We start from the raw sequence: 21,781 nt of genomic DNA on the forward strand, positions 1-21,781 counted from the left end.
TCCTTTCTGGAAGGAACTCTCTCCTTTTCCCACTGCTAATCCCAGTTTGGGATACAGTTTTTCTGATAAAATTATAGGTGAGACAGGTTCAGCTTCCTTGGTTGCTCTGTGAAGATCTGGTACTTTCTTGCTGCGGAGGTGAAATCTAGATGCAAATCTTGGGCCGTTTGCCCTCTCTGATAATCACAGCAGCCTATTTATGATTTCCATAAAAACCTCATTTGAAGCAGAATGCTTTCTTGTATTTCCACAAAAAAAAGAAAAGCAGCAAAATACTTCATTTCAGACTAAATCTACCACAGAGTCCTTATGGTATTGACTACCACCACGTCAACAAGACCTTTTCAAAGCATGGCTTATGGTGGACTCAGTATTTATCTGAGCTTTTCATGCTTGCCTTCTCTACTAACCTCTAAGTAGTCCAAAGACCAGATTTTTTTCCCTACTAAACAGTCCCTTCCCCTGAATTTTTCCTAGGGAAACATTCATTTTCCACGACCAAGGAAAAAGGATATAATGCACACATAACAAAATGGCCAAGCTCCTTCCCGTAAGTGTATACACTGGGATAGTTTTACTAACAAACAAGAGATTTCGAAATATTTATCTGCAGGGATGGAATAAAGGATTCAACATGTTTTTCCTGTTAATATTATTTATAATGCTCAGAGCGCTTCAGCACAAGGTCCTGTATGACCAGAGCAATTAGATGTTCCTGCTGCCAGAAGCTAGCAAACTAAGTAAAACAACAAGACTGGTAAAAATAAAGACAATGTTTGATAAAAACCAACAAACCAACCAGTGACTGCAAAAACAAAAGCCAGAACAGGAACCTGAAACCAAATTAATCCATCCATATCTAGGTCTCATTTCAAAACAGCTGAGCGTGCCTAAGTCTACCAAATGAAACAACACTATAAAACCATAAAGTAATTTGGGTTGGAAGGGACCTTTAAAGGCTATGTAGTCCATGCCCTCTTAAATGAGCAGGGACATCTTTAGCTACACGAGGTTGATCAGCATCCCAGCCAGCCTGGGCTTGAAGACTTCCAGGGATTAAGCAGTCCCAACTTCTCTGGTCAACTTGTGCCAATGCCTCAAAACCCTCACAGCAAACAATTTCTTCCTTATATCTAATCTTAAAGTCTACCTTCTTTTAGTTTAAAGCCGTTAGCCCTTGTCCTGTTGCAGCAGGCTGGGATAACAAGTTTGTAACCATCAATCTTATAAATCCCCTTCAAGTTCTGAGAGGCCACAATGAGGTGTCCCTGGAGCCTTCTCTTCTGACCAACCCCAACTCTTTCAGTCTTCACAGAAGAAGTGCTCCAGCCCTCTGATATGTCCCTGTATTATGGTCCATAAAGCTGAGAGGTGTGGGAAGAGAGACTCTGACAGTGAAGAATGAGGCAAAAAAAGTGGTTGAGTACCTCAGCCTTCTCCTTATCTGTTGTGACCAGTTTGCCAGCCCTGCTTATCAGGGCGTTAAATCTACCAAGCATTACTTTTCACTTGCAAATGGCACAATCCCCTTAGGCAACCGGCTTCAGTCAGTCTGTGGGTGTTACAGGCTGCCCCTTTGCAAGAGAGCTATAAATGAGGGGACTCCTGCACCAAAGATGCAGCAATCCAGAGACCCTGTAGTGCTGCTCCACCCCTGGTGCAAACAGAACAAAGAGAAGGGGAAGTCCCAAGCCACTACAGAGACCAACGACACACACAGCTACTGCAGGAACATCCAGATAGACAAAGTTTTCAAGTGACCTATGATTTTAGCTCAATTAGTAGTTTTTCTCCAACTATGTAACTCAGTGCAGTCATTTGTCACTGAGCTCTGGGGAGCCGTCCAGAGGGAAAAAGAACCATTCTGCCACTGCAGCCTGTCACCTGGGCAGTCAGCATCTCTCAGCACTTGTGCTGTTGTATAAATTACATCCCTCCCAGCTTGGTCAAGTATGTCCATCATTCAGCACATATGTAATCTTTGCTATTTTATTGTCTCATTGATAGAAGAATTAGCTGCACAGTGGGAAACACATTAAGAAAGGACTAGCAATTATTTTGCCCTGTTACTAACTTCTTTAATCCCCTGTAATCTCTTCTGAGGGGGGATTCATATCTACTCAAATCACTTCACAGGAGACATATATAATGTAACAGAAGCCCTACACACCAGGACAAACAAAAATCCCAGCTTCTCGTACTCCAGAGTATCAAATGCACCAGCCATTCCTGGAGAACAGATCCTAATTTGCAAATAGTGTGCAATGGACTGTCCAAACTAAGCCCAGTTCCTTGATCCATTCAGTTGGGAAAGTTATTGTCACCTAGGCCATGACCTCTGTTTCTCCAATAATGAGGCAACCACTGCCTAACAAGAGATACCTGGTTTTGTTCTAAGCACCTTGTGGTATTCCCACCTGTACAGCAAGAATTTATCCATTTCAGAAGCTGGTACTAAATGTGGTGAGGCCATTCAAAACCTTTTTTCTGGTTTGGAGTTATAATTTGTGGATCTTGATACTGCAGGAATTATGGCACAGGATCCTCAAATCACATTATAGGAAAACTACCAAGAGATGAACATTTTTCATTTGGTTTTTGGTGTATTTTGTTTGTTTTTTATTATGCATTGTTGTTCGTTTTGTTTTGCTTTTTCTATATTGACATAGTGAACTGAAGCTGCTGATCACTTTTGCAGCTGAGATAGGAAAAAAAAAGAAAGTAAGATTCAACCCAGAGAAGCCAGACATGATGGAAGAAGCAAGGGAAATACCAAGGCAGTGCCATGTAACTCTTGATAAATGAACTTAGAAAGCAGAGCAATATTTGCATTTGGTTGTTCCCAGTATTCCAACTTTCAGAAAAGATTTACCTGATCTTTCTTTCTTCTCTGAGTTATCTAAACACCTTTGTCTTTTGCATAATAAGTGTCCTCTAAAGCCTACTGCTTCAAGTTGGTGTTACTGCAATGAACACTCCTGGGCATGGCCTTCCTTCAGTTACCACTCATGTTTGACTTGGGCATTACTATAGTACACCGTTAGTCTGGTTGAGCTGCTTGAGTCAGCATTAAAATGTATATTCTTTAAATGACACAGTTTTTATCCACTTCTCAATGCAATTTCAGAAGTTTCTAATATACAATACCTTAGATGGTAAAACGCTTACTTGTAGGACATCTGCTGTGCAATAAAAAAAATTAATTAGATCTGTCAAGGCACTTTATTACGCTCATTTTGACTCATATCAGCCAACACATACTGACTTTCTAATTAAAGATGAAGACATTTTCTGAAGTTGGTGATTAGATAAAGCCTAAGCTGTTTTAGAGACACTTGGGGGAAGAGGTGTTTATAAGGAGTTGTCCACTGTGGGCAGTTTAAAGCAAAACCACATATAATTTATCCACCTGTTGCAAATGGATCCATCAACATGAGTAAGAATAATTAGCATTTTAACAAAAATCCATCAGATTTAACCAAAGTAATGAAAGAGAGTCAAAATACATTAAAAAATACATAGAAATCCTTCACTACAAGCAAGGCTTCTTTCAACAAAACTCAGCAGCTAGAATGTTTCTGTTTCTCACTACCTGTGTATGCATGACTTCATACCCCTCTGATCTTAAGACTTACTATGATGCATTAAGAAATACTTTATCAGCTCTGTATCTGTGCAGATCTACACCATATTAACTACAGTATGCTTTGCAATAACGATCCAGGGTCTATAGTCTTAATTCCAGTTGGAGAGGAATAATTACAAATTCGACTCCAGTGCATCAGTGTGCAGTAACCATAGAGCAGGTTAAAGGGGGTAAACCCCTAGGACTGTGAGGTTTTTCACTCTTTGGTGGCTATATTGTTTTCACCAAGAGTGACTAGGGATCACATTGTTTTCTAGAATTCCCAAAAACATTACCCCAAAAGTCAGTTTATCCCTCTTAAAAATAACATATCACCAACTTTACGATGCTTGTGGAATTTTGTGAAATGCTTAACATAACAGCTCTGGGCTCGATTTAGGATTTAGAATACTACTAAATGCCAATGCAGACAAACACAAGATGATTTGGGACTCTTCATAAAAACAGTGCTATTTATACACTTAGCTGCCTCTGTGATTTAATGGTAGAGCTGCTGACCTCATATGTAAAACAATACCATCATGATTGTGGCATCAATTCATTAATCAAAATGACAGAGGGTCTCATGATCAAATGAGAGAGGTTCCTCTACTTTTTATGACAGCAATGCTTGTGATACAGCCATACTGGATCCATCTGTGATCGAACTGGAAACCAGCTATTTTCTATACTCAGTGGGATTCTGATTTATGATGTGCTTGAAATTACTGTGGATTTCTATTAAAGACAAACACTTTGTGGTAAGGTACCATACTTACCTGTAATTTAGTTATGTAACAGTAGTATCCTCCATAGACCCCACATCCTCTGGGGTTTTACGTTTTTCAGATACGCAACTTTCAGAGCCAACTTGGCATTTTTTAAGAGTTTGGCCTTTTTCCTGAGGCCCTAAGCAAACCTCAAGCCATGAAGGAGCAGAGAATTTATACAGGTCTGCACAGACTCAATCAGCAGTTTCCTTTCCACTGACATCCACAGGAAGCCAGCATGTATGGAAAGATGGGGGCATGCAGACATCAACAATTACAGACAGGCCACTTTTCCCACATTTGGAAATGTACAGCTCAAGGCTAACTATTTAGTCAGTGTCTTTAGTGCATGAGAAACCTCTAGGAGCTGGCAGATTTTCTCTTTGAAAAGTTTATTCATTTATTCTATTACTCAGCATAGGCAATGGTAAAGTAAAGGCTGCAGGATGACAAAAAAGGGCCAAAGAAAATGACATTTTAGGTGAAGCTGTAATGTTCAAATGTGAGAAGAACATTTCTAGCTGGCAAGTGTACCACTTTAAAATGTGCTTTGTGCCTCAAATATTTTAGGCATACTCACTGATCCAGCCACTAAAATAAAGCTTGGAAGAATGACACGCAAGCTCATACAAACTCATACATCGACTTAACTTACTTACACATTCTGAAGAGGACAGGATCTACTGTAAAAAGAAGAAATTTATGTTCCAAGACTGCAGCCCTCTTGTTAGGTTATTTCACTTGTGCACTTCTGGACTGCTTATAGAGACTTACTTGTGACTCGGTCTTTAGAAACACAGCCTCTGGCATCATCTCTTCTGGCTCAGGACTCTTTACAGGACAAAAATTACTGACTCAGGATCTATCTAGAACTAAGATACAAAAAGGTAACCTACCCTTCCTCAATTGTAACAGAATTCATGATGATACAGTTTGTTATCTTAACTTTGTCTTTTATGGTACACATGCTGCCAATGATGGAGTGTTTGATGGATGTCTTCTCTCCAATTTGTGTGGATGACCCAATCATACTATCTGATCCAACCTAGGGAAGAAAAGAACAGAAACTAGCAAAAGTACATGGAGTTCTCCAATATGTGCTCTCCATACACCTCTTCCAAAGTGTGTCTCAAGCACTTATCAATAAGGTTTACCCTGCTCTACCCTGAGGGATCCTTGGCAGAGGAAAGACGTGGAAATTTGGGGCCCACCCCATAGGCAGATAGTTAGACAGTCTTCCCAAGGTCCATTAGCTTGGTAAAACTCCATTAGTGGATCTGGCTCTGTAGGCTTCATGCAGAAAGGTAAGCAAGGTAGGCACAGTCCTGCTGGTACTCACTGGTTTCACTCAGGTTTGCCCAGTGAGACCTGTCAAAGGGAGGCTTGAAACTGGTATTGAACCAAAATGCCTTAGCAAGAAGCAAAGCTTCTGATGCTTTCTGGGTTTCGTGTCCTTTGGGAGGCAAACTGCTCAACTACCAAGAACTGCCATTATGGAACAAGAGACTGCAGTGTCTGACTTGGGACTATGATAGACTTTTTACCAAACACTTTAGAAGAGAGACACTGAAAGGCAGGAACCCGTGGGTGAGCCTACAGAAGACTCTGGGCTGTATCATCTACATTCCATCATTCCACACTTCAGAACTTGGCTTCACTTCCAACAATGAGACTGAATTTTAGCAAGCAATTGTTGAAATAAAGTGTTTGCAGACTATTGAAAGAGCAGAGACGGGAAAAGGGAACACTTACCATGCCTCTATCAGTGATCTGTGCAGACCCATGAACCAGTGGCTCTTCCAGACCCAGGTTAAGCAATAACTTGGGAACCTGAATGAAAAACCCACATCACAAATTAACATGATAGTGCTGTATCCACACATTACAGAAACAGCTCAAAGATGGCTTTGGTTTCCATTGCACTGCTGCATTTGCCATAAACATTTTAACTTATGGGAAATGGTGGGTTACTGCATTTCAAATGTCCACCAGCTATGTGTGATTTATCATCTTTCACTTTTGTAAAGGAGACAGGTACAGTGCTACCACAGTGCACTGTGTCAACTCAGCTTCCCACCTGTGGAGAAGCAGTGGATCAGCAGCAGCAAGCAGGCTGGCTCCAGCTGAACACAGTGACATCCTGTATGTTATCACAATGTCCAGCATCTGCCATTTCAAATGCAGCTCAGCGTGTTTTACGCTGTCTAGTAAAGCAAGGGAGGGAAGCAAGTAATACCAAATATAAACCAGTAAACTGCATAAAAAGATGACTGTGTCCAGCCCACTCCACCAGGTAGTATTCTGAGGCATGGGCAACAAAATTGTATTTCAGATGTTTAAGTAGAAACTAAAGTTGATCAAGTGGCTATTCCAGATGGTAGAAAGCTGCACAAGAAAAGGCTCCTGACAGGAGGTGTTAGATAAGCAGACAGAGCAGTGGTGGTAATAGAGAGAGACACAGGCCACAAAATAGCCAAGAACAAATCCATAGAGAGCAATTCTGAACTAGCTCCTGAAAGGAAAGGGAGCCAGCATTGTAGGAGGACGGGATATCACTCCATCATTCCTCCTTTTGTGGGTGAAAGAGCAGCCTGAGGCATCCTGCATCTCCTGGAGTCAGGCTGAGGCCAAGGTCACACCACAGAAGAGGTGATGACAGCACAGATGGGGATGGCAGGGGAGGTGGGAGCCTTGCAACACTGCACAGACACAGTGCTGCACAGTTACTGGCAGGGATGATGCAATGTATGATGTCTCTTGATAGGACAGAGATGGCTTTCAAAGGAACATAGGAGATGCAGATGTATGAGGGCTAAGAGGTCTGTATCACAGCAAACTGTATGGCTGAATGAGAGGCAGTGTGTGCTGGGGCTGGTGTGGAGCTCTGCACATACTGCTTGGCCAGCCAGGACGTGGACACTGACTGTCCATCTGGGAGGTCAACCGGAGTCACAGCACAGTGATGGTACAACTGAGTTTGCCTCAAGGGAGGAAGCAGCACTCATTAAGTCTCCCTTTTCTCTACCCAAGCACCTATTTTTACAAAACTCTTAGAAAAGTTAATCTCTGAGATCTCTATTGTTGTTAAACTTGGCTGAATGTTGCCAGCAATTTCCAAAGCTGCTATTAAGGAACTGCTATACAGTACAACTGTGTAAAATGACTTCCTTAGAAAGCTGGGATGACAAGAGCTGATGGCTAAGGAGTGAACCTCAAAAACCAAATCCCACAGATCTGAAGAAGCTGGGATCAGATGAGCTCACATTTCTGAGCTATCATTTCAATTTGCCCATTGTCACCAGTACACATTTTCACATCTGTAGCTCTTTACATCTTGAAGTTGGCCCTTCCCGCTAGAATTGTTTATTTTTTAAAAAGCAAGAGTAGATTAGATCCTTCAGTCCAAGGTGCAGGCACTACAGAAAACCACCAGTTTACTAGAACACCACAAACTAGGTGAATCCACCCGGATGATGCTGGCAGGGTGAAGGGATGCTGTCCTGACACGTCACCTGACACATGGATCCAAGAGAGGAACACACACCAAAGCATACCTACAGCATAGGTTGGAGAGATTCCTACTATCCAATGTTGATCTGCAGGACAGGAAAGAACTGAAAAAAGACTCTTGCCCTCCTCAGTGGAAAGGTGATATAGTGAAATAAATAAAGGATTTTACTGGCCAGAGCAAAGCCCTTATTAGAATCAGTGTTAGTGCAGCCTGAGGGGTAACCCACGAAAGCTACAAGCTCAAGCATTTTGCTCTGAAAAGAAAGGTTAGACTGGGGGCAGGAGTCAGAGGGAGTGCCTGGGTCAAGGGAAGGTTTAAGATGTGTTTGGATTTAATTCATCTTACAAAGAAACTATTTCCTGCTATTGAAGATAACTCCCTCCTGAACCCACCTGCCCACACACAGGCTGCAGGCATCCAGAAACCCAGCTGGAAGTGAAATGATGTGAGCAAAGTGTTTCCTCACCAGAAGGGCAATGGGTTAGGATGCCATTCCTTCCTGCAGCTACTGGACTGGACTGCTACTGCTGTGCAAGTCTGTCCTTTGGGACCTCAAAGTTATAGGTCCCACCTTTGCAGCAAGGGGATCAGAATCTGGTCTGTGAAGGCCAAGATAAGAGCAAACTGAACACCCAAAATCTTCCTTAGAGACCAACAAAACAGGTAACCGCCCACCCAGATCAAATTAAATGTGCATCTTTTATGAGGATTAGAAAGAGAAACAAAATGCAGTGGCACTGAAAAAAGGAACTACTTTCTCACAACTCCTCATTAAGTTCCATTTTATGTTTTACCTCCACATAGTTTCCTTAGAAATTTTACCATCCTAAAAAAGTTCAAAATTCAAAGAAAATCCTTTCCAATGTTGAAAGCCCCAATGTGACTTCAAAACACTAATTCTTTGTACCACCCAGGAGCAAACATATTTCCTGAACTAACCAAAATGTAGAATATTTAGGTTAAAAAAACCCAACCAAAAACAAAAACCAACACAAAAAAACCCACATGGAGTCTGACTGGCTTAACTCAATAACTTTTTACTGAAGTGGCTGCTGCCAAACGTGCACGCACACTTCCCCTAGCAAGTGGTATTCTCCCTTAACCCTTTGGGCACACTTGTTCCTTCTGGTTTTGGGGAAGGTTTTCTCCTTCTGCTGAAAAGCAGCGCTGCCTCTCTTCCTCATCTCCCTAAGCACAAAGCAAATCACTTTATTTCTGTGTTCCTCTACAAGCATCAAGGAGAAAGAGCTCCAATGCATAAACTCATGCTGCCATTCTGCAATTCTGGTTTGCATGAATTAATCCATTAATGTTATTAAAAAGAAATCAACTCGGTCGGAGCAAAGGCAAGGCAGTGACCACTTCCAGACTTCCCAATACAACTTTATCACCTTTCCAGCCCCACTTCCAGAAATCTTGAGTTTTTCCTTACGGTTGGACTCCTTATTGGTCTTTCAAAACTAGAGGAAACTGTCCATTCCTGATAGCAATGAAGTTCATCACTAGCAGAGTGAAGTGAGAATGTGTATACTGCATCAGCTAGTGTAGTAAAAAAACCGCAAAAACCCAAATCCCTGCCCCACAAAGATATTAAGAGCTTTCAATCATCAGCTTGTTAGGTGGTACAGGATCTCCCTAATTCTCATCTGTGATTTTTTTAATTTTATGAGTTCTCAGTCATGTGAAAGTGAAACCTGCCACAGACTCTGCATCAGATCAAGAGTTCACCGCTGTGTTTACTTGGAGTACCACAGTAGGGAAACCTGTTCATAAAAGAATTCTTTAATAATGGAAATCATTAGGCAATTTAAATGAAAGCGTAGTTTAAGTCTTTCTGCAAATTGTTAACAACCTTTGTTATTATCACAAACAAACATCTACTAGGAAGAGTCCAGTCAAAACTGATCTTGTTTTTAGGACATGGAGGACATTGATTAAATGAGCTAATCAAAGCTACTTCCATTGATTAAATGAGCTATCAAAGCTATTTCCATTCTGATTTTCCACACTTCTTGGCTCTTTAGCTGCAGGTCTTGCCCGTCCCAAAAAAACCACAAGAGTGTTTAGGGTGAGAGTTTGCTTACCTAAATCAAATCTATAGTAAATCAGCAACAGAACTGTTCCCTGGCCTCACATCCCTACCCAACAAGCAGTAGGGTGCCTGGATAATGTGGCACTGGTTCAATTCCCACATACTCCTCAGCTGTATCACAGGGAGTCACTCCCACAGGCTGAAATGTCCCATAAGCTACTACAGGTGGCACTTCTGTACTTTCCTCACCTGTCTGTTGGCTTCAATGTACAGCCCAAGAGTGTTCACTCGGTAGCACAGCCCCTCCTTCATGATATGGACGTAGCAGCGCACTTTTCCTTCGTGGAGAGTTACATTCATATCTCCTCTATGATCATTCCAACAAGAGTTATCTGGAGCAGGTTTCAGCAAGCTATTATCTTCCTTTATGAAACTATAAATGTCTGGAGAACACACACACGCATGAAGTTAGACAGGATTTAATGAAATACTTTCTGAAGAGGAATACTATTAAAATACTGTTGGTGAAGGGAAATCTTTGCCTCACCTCATCTCCATGGTTAGATACTCGGCAGTCATTACCAGATTTTATCACATGTAGTGAGTAAGTGCTTATTTTTATTCTGCAGGTGTGAATCAAGGAATCAGGACAGATGCAATGTTTTGCCCAAGGTCACACAAGGAGACAGCGGAAATGCTAAAAATAAATTCTAGGATCTGAGATCCTGTCCAGTTCCCAGTGCAGGGTGTTTAAGGCTTAGCTTAGCCTGATGTCCTATGCATTTTTAGGAACTCCCTCCTAAAACTCCATTTTCAAAAATGAATCTTTTTTCCCAGAAAAAAAAATACAGAGCCTCTAGCTGATTTGCTTATGGTTACACCAAAATAAGGGAAGACAAAAGATTTATATAGTACACAATACTGTTTGAAAAATAAATCTACCAGAATCTTTGCTATCATGAGTAAAAAGAAGCTGAATCTCTAAAGTAGTGTTTCAGGCTAGTTCTGTAGTCTACTCAATAACTCAGCTGTAGCATATGGACTTTAAAACTTCCGTAAACCCAAGTTTTTGATATTGTACTGACCTAGGGATGCTTGCTCTTTTTTCTTTTGGTCCTCTTCTTTGTTGTCTAGTCCTTGCTGCAATGATGCAGGAGAAGAAAACTGTTTCCTAACCAGATGTGGAATCAGTTCACTCCGGAGAGATGTGATTGTCCTGGGGAAGGAGGAGCACACATGAAGTCTGTGAATGCTAGAACTTACACGTCTTCATTTTCTTTGCATAATATTATCAGACATTTTGCACACTTCAAGAGGATGAATCAAAATGGCAAGACATTAAGACAATGTCCACTAGTCACCTGCTTCCTTAATCCATTAAAATATAAAGAAAGATTCAAAATGAGGAAGAAGCTTCATTTTCAGAACTGTATTCCCTGTATTTTAACAGAGATGCCTATAATTTAATGTCATCATCCTAGAATTCATACTTGCGTGCAAATGGAATGCAGAAAGTACCAACACTGTAATGACAAAAACTGAAATCCCTTTATGTGGCTTAAAAAATTGCATCAATTGACAGGAAAAGAGATAATTAAGTGCCTATAGAGAAAAAACCAAAGCAGCTCCTTTTCTTTGTGATAAAAATATGGAAATGCTGAAGGATATATGAAATATCAGATCCTTCAATTAAAATATTTATGATGCATACAGTGATATTCCTGCTCACGTGAAACATCAGAATATTTTAGACTCAGTCCTTTAACCAAGAGAAATGAGCACATTTTAACCAGTTTAGACCCCAAGACTTTCATGCTCTTTAGAGGCTCCAATGCAAAACACGTAAGTGAACAGAAAGCTTCCAGAGGCTTCAGCTGGCAATACACCCATCTTCCCTGTTTACAGATTTCAACTTTTGTTATATCCATTCTGATACCCCAATACTAGGAGGTAGAGAAATCATGAGGGGTTTTATCCCAAGCCACCTATGCCTTAAACAAAGGCCCCAGTCACTAGATTATCTTTACTCTTGCACTGATTTATACATTGCAATGAATCAACAAAAAACTCTCCCAAAAGACAAATATCAATGTAGGAAGTCTATTGTACAATGGGATTATAACCCAGCTAATTTAATTTTGACTATGAGAAGATAATTTAATTTTTCAATAAAGTATTTGGCAAAAAACCCCAAATCAACAGTTTTTACAGTTGGAGTGCAGTCTTAAAAGAGCTTTATTGTTGTTGTTTCATTATTTTAACAATCTCCATTTAGTTACTGAATTGTGGATTATTTAAAGTAGTACTTAGGAAAATCATGCGGAAAATGAACTCAAAGTTGGCATGTGTAAGAGGAAGTGCTAAACTTCAGAGGAAGGATTGGGAGAACTAACACAGTGAGCTTGGCTAGAGGAACTCAACAAATAATAACCCACAAAGAAAGAGGAGTTGTTTAGAATAGAAGACAGCAAATCTAGGAACTAATAGATTAAATTCCAAAAGGCAAGTACTAGAATGAGTACAGTGAAAATTATTTTGGTTGGCAAAATCTCTAGCAAAGGGAGATCTTACACAGTTCAAACTTTAAGACCAGCTCAAAGCCCACCCAGACCCCTGTTCAGGTCAATGCTAGTGAAGCAGACTTAAGGACTGAAACAGTCTTTCATGTCTCTATCTTTGAAAGGAAGATTCAGATGTGATTGCCAGTTCAGTCCTATGAACAAATACAGTGCGTTTCTTTTTCCTGACAAACTTTTCCTTCAGTCCTCAGTGCAAGTTGTGTCACATCCTCTGTCCTGCAGTGGGATGATCAACCCCAGTCCACCTCTGAAATTTTGCTTTTATGTTTTATTACGGACAAGGAAAAGCTTAGTCTTTAGTCTCTCCTCCTGCTTAAAAATAAGATTATAATCACCTTCAGATAGCTGTATTTCAGGAACTAACGAAGCAAAACACTTCATTCTTTAATCACCGAATTTCTGCCTGCTAACCACTTACAGGCGCGCTCTGCCGCGGCCGCGCCGGCCCCGCGCTCCCACACACGTGTGGCTGTGCAGATGGGCAGTTTACTAGCTCACAGTGTTTGCCTGCAGCTGTGCCATTCAGCAATGATTTCCTGCTTGGGTTTTATACTTCATCCAAAACCGACAATCCTCTGTTTCCCTCAGAGGCTGGCTATGGCATTTATAAGATATATTACCTATAAAATACCCAAGTATTTGGCAGTCTTAAATAGTCTGATGCAGAGGACAACACAACACGGTAGGAAATGAAAGCAGTGGAAAGGGGAAAAGACAAAGTTTTGCAGTTTTGCCTTGTTTTTGATGGTTTAATCTTTCTTGGCCAAACTCCTGAAGCTTTCCTGCAATTCTCTGAAGTGCTAGCCACATTCCTTTGCCAAAGGTGGAGCAAATCTCTGGGTCATCCATAAGATGTGGCTCAGAAACACACCCTTCTTACTGGAAAAGGAAAACCAGGAAGGTTTGCCTCTGCTTGCTGTTGAAGCAATTTATATGTGACATTAAAGGAATTTGCCTTTGGAAAGTAGTAAAAATACACAGTAAGGCCCTCTGTGAGAAAGATTTGGGAATTTTTTTTGCAAAAGATCTTGCAAATGTAGATATACGAACTGATAGCATGAGACTATTATCTGACTGTCAACAGCAGGGGAAACCAAACATCTGGCTGGAACTAGGAAAGGAATTTAAATCCAAAGAGATGCAGAGGGACTGAAGACCCTTCATCAAGAGAGAGAGAAAAATTAGCAGGAGTTTGGAAGAACCAACTGGCCTGTAACCTAGATACAGAAGACAAACCAAAAAGGTTTCTGGTCTAGTGTGTTTAAAATCCTTACAATCAAATCTGAACTTCACATGCCTATATTAAGAAGAAATAAACGTAAAACCCTGTAAGCTGAAGAAAGCATCTTTTTTTATTCTCTTCATGTTTTAAAACTTGGAGCCCCCTGGTTTCTAAAGCTCGTTGTTTCTGTCAGTGCCGAGAAGTGAAAATGAAATACACACTGAGATTGACAGAAGGAAAAATCTGCTACAACCAGGAAAAAGAAAGTAAAGGGGTGAGAGGAAGGAGAGGAGGGCACACAGAATTTTGGCAGAAATCCAGTTCTAAGCCAATGTGGAGTAAGCATGCTCTTGACACCTCACAGCAAACTCCAGACGGTGAGGAGCATAAACATGAACCTGCCTTTGAGATACATTTGCCAAAATAAATATGTTTTCATAAAATCTAGCCCAAGTGACAGGCCCTTTTTCATGACTTTTCCTTTCCTAAACTTTGATATTTGAAGTTCTATCTGTTTTCACCTCAACAGAAAGTAGCAGGTTTTCAAGGAAACCACCAAAGATAGAGAGTGTTGTTAGATGTCTGCTTGTAAATGAAGAGAGGGGGACACACTAGTCCCTGAAGCACCTTATGTGGCTCCAGTATCCTGAGAACAAGAGTCGGCAGCAATTTTGAAAGGGTTTGATACTGATCACATTTTAAGCATGAAAAAAGAAGTATCTCTGGCATGGAATCTGCCATTCACGCAGCAGGTCACAACTACAGGAGATGTAGCAAGAGATGGTGCATAAATGGGGGAAACGAAGACAACTGGGCAGTTGAAATTCATGGTGCAAGTGCAAGAAAAAAACTGGGAATTCAAGTGAAGATGAAATATTTTAAAAGCAAAAGAACCTCCTGGAAAATTCAGTATTAAATGTACCTAAAAGCTTAGAGCACGCATCAGCCACTCGCAGTCAGCCATGCAGATTGCAGACTCAGACCCAGATATTATAAACCTAGAATATATTCAAGGTTAGTTTTATTTTAAACCTAAAACAGTAAGGTGCAAAAATGTCTGCTTGGTCCGACAACTGTTATTTTACCAAGTACTGTTATTACCAGCAAGACATAACGACATCTTTAGAACCCCTATATCCCTGGTCCCTGTGCACTTTATATATTCCCAGTATTTCTGGGATTTTTGCATCTCAGTAAAGGCACAGATAAGGTTCATACTAAATTAAAAAGTTTTACTTGTGAAAGAACATTAGGTGAAAACACCCTAGGTCAAAAAGCTTAATATTTACACACAGCTATGCAGAGGTTTTCAGAGACTTTTAACCATAAATAAACTTAAAACAGTCTACAACATGGCAGAACTAAGTTTGTATCTATGTATGTTATATTATATTACATTACATTATGGCCCACAGAGGGCCAACTTTTACTTGTTGCTGAAATGCAACTGCCTCTGGGATGAAGATTATTGAAACTTCAGCAAGAAATGAAGAACAATGTAGCCAACTGAAACACAAGAAGAGTTTTTGGGGAAAAAAACTAATACTGACCCCTTAAAAAAAGACAAAAAAGGATTTCACAATTATGCTTTAATGGGCTGGGATTTCTGTTCTTAGATATATGTATTGCTGGAGACTCTCTCTGCCATAGAACATGGAAAATAATGGTTCTGACCAACGATGGTAAGGAAAAGAATCTCATAAAGTATTCTACAGTAATAGAAGAGTCTATTTGAATCTAAGTTTAGGTGACCTTGCACAAATCTACGTAACTGTAGGTGCTGTTTGGCTTTATCCACAGCAGAAATAGGGGCATCCACAGCTTTTGCTTCCTGCATCTAATTCTCACCAGCTTCGGACACCCTGAACACAACTGTCAGTTCCATTTACCGGCTGTCATTCATTTTCATTTTCCATGTTTCATGTTAAACACCATAAAATAGTATTAATGAGTATTAGCATTTTAATATCCTCCCTGTTTTATTAATCTGTGATGAACCATGAAATCTACTGCTGCTGTCAGCACCCACCTGTGAAATCTGCTGTTACCCGCCCTCCTTGGGTAGTAGCAGAGAGGTTTCCCTTGCTATCACTGTCAGCACAATCAGCTAAATCTACAGGTGCAGATAGTGTTTGTGATTCCTCACTACAAACAAGCAGATCATTAGCCCTTTTATACCTATTTGTATCTTTTTTTTTTTTTTTAAACAGGCAAATGTTAGCTGTTATACAGCTATGCAAGCATACACGGAGTTGGGGTCTGATCTTAGCTCCATGGCCTTCAACAGAGATTCTTCAGATCACATCAAAAGAACATGAGGCTGTATTTCAGACTGGTGCTCATAATTAATGTTAGAAATGTATACATAAATACAACTAAACAAACCCTAAGGCAACTTAGAGTTTTGGCCAGAAAGGAGTTGCATGTTTATGCAGAACAATAAAGATGTAAGAAAAAGGGAGGAAAGAAGAAGAAAAAAAAGAGGGTGTGTTGGAAGAAAGAGAAAAGTTAATTCTGAACCCTGTAGGTACATAGTTCATGGTTCTCATCGTTTAAAGGATAAAGCCAAATAACATTTAAAAATTCCATGTAAGCTGGGAGCTCTCTTGTTGAATCTCAACGTTATTTTCTCCTGATCCTTTGATGGAGATTAAAAATTTCCATGTGAATACAAAGAAAGAAACAACAGTTACTCTGAGATTTTTTTCCCTGAGCATTTAATGCTCCAAACTAGAGCAGCCAGCCACCATTCCCATCTCCTCCCCCCTCCTTCAAGAAAAAAAAGTCAACTCACTTTGAAGAAAAGACAAAACAGGGTCAGGGCAAGGGGGATTAGGGAAATGATATTTATATCATGGACCAAATTAAAATGTCAATGCAAGAGGCAGGCAAACAGCCCATGCCACATATATACACCAGGCATGTTTCCTCAAGGAAACAGGAAAGAGATTTGAAAAGAGTTAATGCAGTCCTGAGTTAATACCACCTGCCTCAGACTCAACACCACTTAAAAGACAGTGTTTGGGTCCATTTCCCACAACGCCGTTTTAACAAGCACAATGGAAAAAGCAATTACAGGACTTTTCCCCTTCTTCTCACTGATTCATTACTAAAAATGCTGGAATTTCTGAGACATGCTAAGAATGCGGAGAAAGCAGAGAAGGACTGCATACAAAAGGAAAAAAAAATCAAGTGATAAATCTCTAGGGTGTGCCACATCTCTGCAGAAGGCTAATTCTGCCCTTACATCTTGCAATAATCCTTTTGCCTTTGTCTGGTGTACCCAAGACCAATTATAATAAAGGAAAACTCCAAAGTAACCAGGCAAGCCAATAAACTATCGGGCAATTAATTGTGCCTAATTCAATAACCTGAAGCACCCATCACAGCATTGAACATCTGTTAAATCTTGCTATGTTCTATTTCTCCTGTTCTACTCTCAAAATCTGGACTACAAAAAGAGTAAATATATTTCTCACACCCTGCCACAAATTCATATTAATTAATTGTCAGTGTCTCTTATTTTTGAAGTTAAAAGCTTAGGGAGAAGACAAGGAAACATTGAGAAATATTCTACTACAAGGTAATTCCACATGACTGCATTTGTGCTTCATTTGTCTTTCCATACTGTTTTCTAACTAAAACCTTCAAGCCTGACAGCAACATACTCCCAACGCTCACAAGAACGTGCATGACTCATTCAAAATCCATTACACAGCAAGCCAGTAATGCTGCACGGCTTTGCTTTGCAGGCTCACGTTTATGAATAACTTCCCAAAACTGCAGAATCACCACCAAAACCCCACATTCCAGATGATGGAGGGAAAGCAGAAGACACGCAAGTGACAGTCACTGACACCATAACACGGAGAGGAACCAGATCAAAGTATGAAAGGGATGGTATGGATGCAAACCACATAAAAAGCTGTTCTCAAGTTCCACCAAGTCTGGATGCAGTTAAAGGAGCAGGGATCTAACTTCCACTTCTGCCAAAAAGCCCTTTGGGAAACAAGGCAGCTTTCTGAAAAATTGACCACAGAAATTAAAACTCCTCAATTACATACTCAAATCCTTTGAAAGCATGTGCACACTCAGCTCAGGTCATCTAAGTAACCTTAACTCTGCCCACTTGCCAAACAGCCAGGAACACCCCACAGCTCCCGACTAACGCAGCTTTTGCATGGGAATGCCAGCAAGTTTAGACATTTTTAGAACTTCTTTCTGACCAAAAGTCTCTGAGGCCGTCGGAGGCCACCCAGGGTGTTTGGCAGGTTGTACATGCTGCTGAGGAATGGATCTCATTCACTCCCAGACAGCATCCCATTCTTCTAAAACAAGCGCACCTGCAACAAATGTGATTCCTTGCCAGAACTCATCTTTCCCCTTTCTCTCCCACCTCCGCTTTTGCAGCCATCTGTGTCTGAGTTACCAACATTTTTCTAAGTGCCTTTGAAATTAGGCTCCTTTTCTGAAAAAGAAACAGAGGCATTCTGACAATTTGCCTAAACAAACACACATATACGATGCATTTGATAAGGCTAACATGTATCCATAAACTGAAGAATTATGTAAACTTTAGGTGCGTAATTATATATTTAGATAAAATAGATTTAAACACTTCAGACTTGTCTTATAAAACATATGAGTGTCAGAAAATAGAGGCATGGCCGTAGCTTCATGTGGGCAACCTCTTCCACCCCACTCCACTGGTATTGCATTACAGGCACTGGAGATGCCCACATGACTTTGCTGTTTCTCCATGCAGATACTGTGTTTGGTGGTCTGCAATCAAACGGACCTAACCTCAGTTTGACTAATTTCTCTTAGCAGTCTGGAAGATAAACTGGAAGCTCTGGTGTGTAATTCAATCCTGCTTTCACCTATACAAGTACCATTTCTACACCCTTCTCCCCAGCAACCATTCTACCTTAATTAACTCCTATCCTCTATACTGATTGCTAATCCTTGCTCCACCCCTCCCTGTAGGACAACTCCGTTCTTTTTACCATGGTGTTTGCAAGATGATCTTCTGTCTGTGATAAGGCTAAACTTTTTTTTTTTGTCTTCACTTTATCCTTTCTTGAAGAACTTTGAAAGTTTTTTGGCCAATGAATCCCATCTCTTTTTCATGAGACAGCTTTTATTTATAATGTTCTTTCCAGATGGTATTAATCCATAAAAGTTCGGTGTAAAATGCTGCATGAGCTACATTTCATCCCTGCATCTTTGATTTAGGGGAAATGTCACTCCTTTTCTCTATTCACCTCTTAGACTTCTTCAAAACCAGTAGCTTAACAAGACAGCATTCAGCATTTCCCATAGACTATTTAAAATCTTATATTCCCCCTTTTTTTAGTTTTTTCACTTTAAGTAAAGAAATTCACAGTTGCTCCTCTTTGGTTCAAGATTGTTCTAAGATCAACCCTTACCTCACGCTCTAGGCTCCTTATCACATTCAGAATGGAAGTCAGAGTACCATTACTGATTGAATGATGGTTCACTAACTTAATGAAGACACTTCTTAGCTACTCTATTCATGCATGTGTGCCCTATCATCACTGGTAGCATTTATTGTATTCCTATCTATATGCAGGAATTTAAAAGTTTCCCACCACAGTAATTCAATGCAATAATAAAGTCAGCAACAGTGTTACAGACATACTATTGTTCATGTTTCACTTGCCTGGCTAAGGCACAATGAAATTTAACATTGAGCTAACACCTAGAATAAAAAAACTTTTAAGAAAAAGTGAAATACTAGGAAAACAATAATTCTTTTCTCTGTTTACCTAAAATTCAACCTGTCAGTAAAAGGGGACACAGAATTTCAGAATGATGTGTCAGTGACTGAGGTGTTGTGGACGAAGAGCAATTTAGAAGCAAAACAGAGAGGGGTAGGAAGGAAACCATTATCTTGAAAATTGTACATTCAGATCATCTGAATGGAGAATACAAGGGTTTTATGTTTTCCACTGCAAGAGACATAGATATGATATCATAGTATAAGGATTGTATCCTCACAGTGAGATGTTCAACAAGGCAAGATAATAACTTCACCCAAACTATTATCTTACATGCAAGTAGTGTTGAGTACAGAAAATGCACTGCATTGATAAAAGAATGCTTAGGGTGATACTGTCCAAGTGGCAATGATTTAAGAAAAAAAAATAAAGGGGGGAAAAAAAGCACACAAAGATGGATAAACAAATTTCTTCTTGGCTCCAAATTCACATCTTGTGTGAAGACAAAAGTCAACTTGGCTGAAGGTTACCCAAGGAAACTGAAACTGCATCAGACAGTGGAAAAAAATAGTTAACAATTTTTAATGTTTATTATCAGATCAGAGCAAGCCCAGCTGAGGCCACCAAGAGGGCCAAGAGCACATGACACAGGAGGAAAAGCTGGGGGAGCTGGGTTTGTTCAGCCTTGAGAAGAGAAGGCTTTGAGGGAATCTGATGACACTTTTCCACTACCACAAGTGAAGTGATATAGAAGACAGCCAGACTTTTCCATGAGGTGCACAGTGAGAGGGCAAGAGGCAACAGATGCAAGTTGCAACAAGGGAAATTCCAGTTGGGACATAAAGAAAACAACTTTTCAGTGAGTGGTGCAGTCCTGGGACAAGGCCCAGTTTCCATCCTTAGAGATTTTCAAAACTCAACTGCAAAAAAACCCCCGAGAAACATAAAAGTTAGACTTACTTGAGCAGGAGGTTGGACTAGATTCTGCCAGACATCCCTCCCCAGTCTAAATATTTCTATGATTCTATAATTGAATGACGTTTTTTATGACCTCCCTAAATTCACTTTTTTTACAGAATCCAGAGGGTCATCATATGATGCTGTAAATCATAGTTAGAAAACAAAATTAACACATTTTAACATTTACCTTAGAAAAAATTTGCACTAGGAGCAGCTTGGATGCACAGAATACTGTGCTGTGACCAAGCACGCTTTGGGATCTCAGGCACGTGGCCACTATGGAGTATGATGGTCTCGCAGAAAGGTTTGCAGTTATTCATGAAGTTCACCAGCTCCAATTTAGCACATCTAAAGACATGCCTACTTCCAGATAGTCTGCCAACAGGAAAAGGAATTGTATTTCTTACAGAAGGCATTTGCTGAAAATCATAATGTGTTTAAATCTAGTTTGGATCATTAGGGCTTTTCCCCCTGAGGTTTCAGGAGTAAGGTTGATTGATACCATGGAAAGATGATAACAGTAATGATACCCTGGAGGAGTGGGACATCAACAAATTTCAAATCCTGGCATTTCGAGTAGGGAGCAGGGAAGGTTCCAACAGCTGGATATGTTTGACAAGGAAAGGAAATGGGAAAGATGAATTGCCATTTCACATTGTAATAGATTAAATGCACTAAGGAGGAACTTGGGCTGGGTTGATTGTGGGTTTTTTTCCTCCCCCTTTTTCTCTTCCTTGTTTGGAAAGCTACAATCTATTTGCCCTGTCTTCACACAGTATACTTCCTGTAAGAGCTATTTGTTTATTTATCCGTTTTAATCACAAGGAAAGTATTCATTATAAAATCTCCCTTTACAGCAAAGGAGAAACCTTCCAGCCACACGGCTGACACATGTTAACTCGCAGGTATTCACAGAGCAGGTTCTGTTTTAAGCCATCTTTCAGGCAGCCACACAAAGACCACCAAAGCTGGGTGTTCAGCTCTGCCAGACCTCCCCCAGCCAGCAGCCCTTGCCAGGAAACACAGGTGACAGCCTGAATGATAAAAAGGCATTTAGAGGGGAAAAAGAAAAAATGCACTGGTTTAGTCTGGGCAGCACCTTAATATAAACCTGCAGGGGCCTTTGTGTACAGCATAGCACACAGCCATCCAAGCAGGAGCTCCAGAGCCAGTCACTCGCACCTCCAGTTTCCAAAGATCTCACACTACCCTGCCCTTTATTGAGGGGGAGAAGGGTAGCTCTGCTGCAGCTCTTTTCATGGCCACAGATCTCCCAACACAGCACTGAGACAGCAAACCTTCCTCTCCCCACTTGGTGCTGGCCCAGCAGAGGCTCTCTGG

General features: G+C 40.5%; 1 protein-coding gene across 1 annotated transcript in view; it reads right to left on the reverse strand.

Moving 5' to 3' along the window:
• EIF2B3 (eukaryotic translation initiation factor 2B subunit gamma) overlaps positions 1–21,781 on the reverse strand; it is a 98,823-nt gene that overhangs the window by 19,223 nt on the left and 57,819 nt on the right. Inside the window, exons 6-9 of the mRNA XM_069023252.1 lie at positions 11,024–11,154; positions 10,188–10,381; positions 6,148–6,225; positions 5,292–5,440 (exon numbers count right to left, since the gene is read on the reverse strand). Coding sequence (XP_068879353.1) covers positions 5,292–5,440; positions 6,148–6,225; positions 10,188–10,381; positions 11,024–11,154 — 552 coding nt within the window. The remainder of the gene's footprint in view (positions 1–5,291; positions 5,441–6,147; positions 6,226–10,187; positions 10,382–11,023; positions 11,155–21,781) is intronic.

The sequence above is a fragment of the Aphelocoma coerulescens genome, chromosome 8 (assembly GCF_041296385.1).
Source record: "Aphelocoma coerulescens isolate FSJ_1873_10779 chromosome 8, UR_Acoe_1.0, whole genome shotgun sequence".
Classification (NCBI taxonomy): Eukaryota; Metazoa; Chordata; class Aves; order Passeriformes; family Corvidae; genus Aphelocoma; species Aphelocoma coerulescens.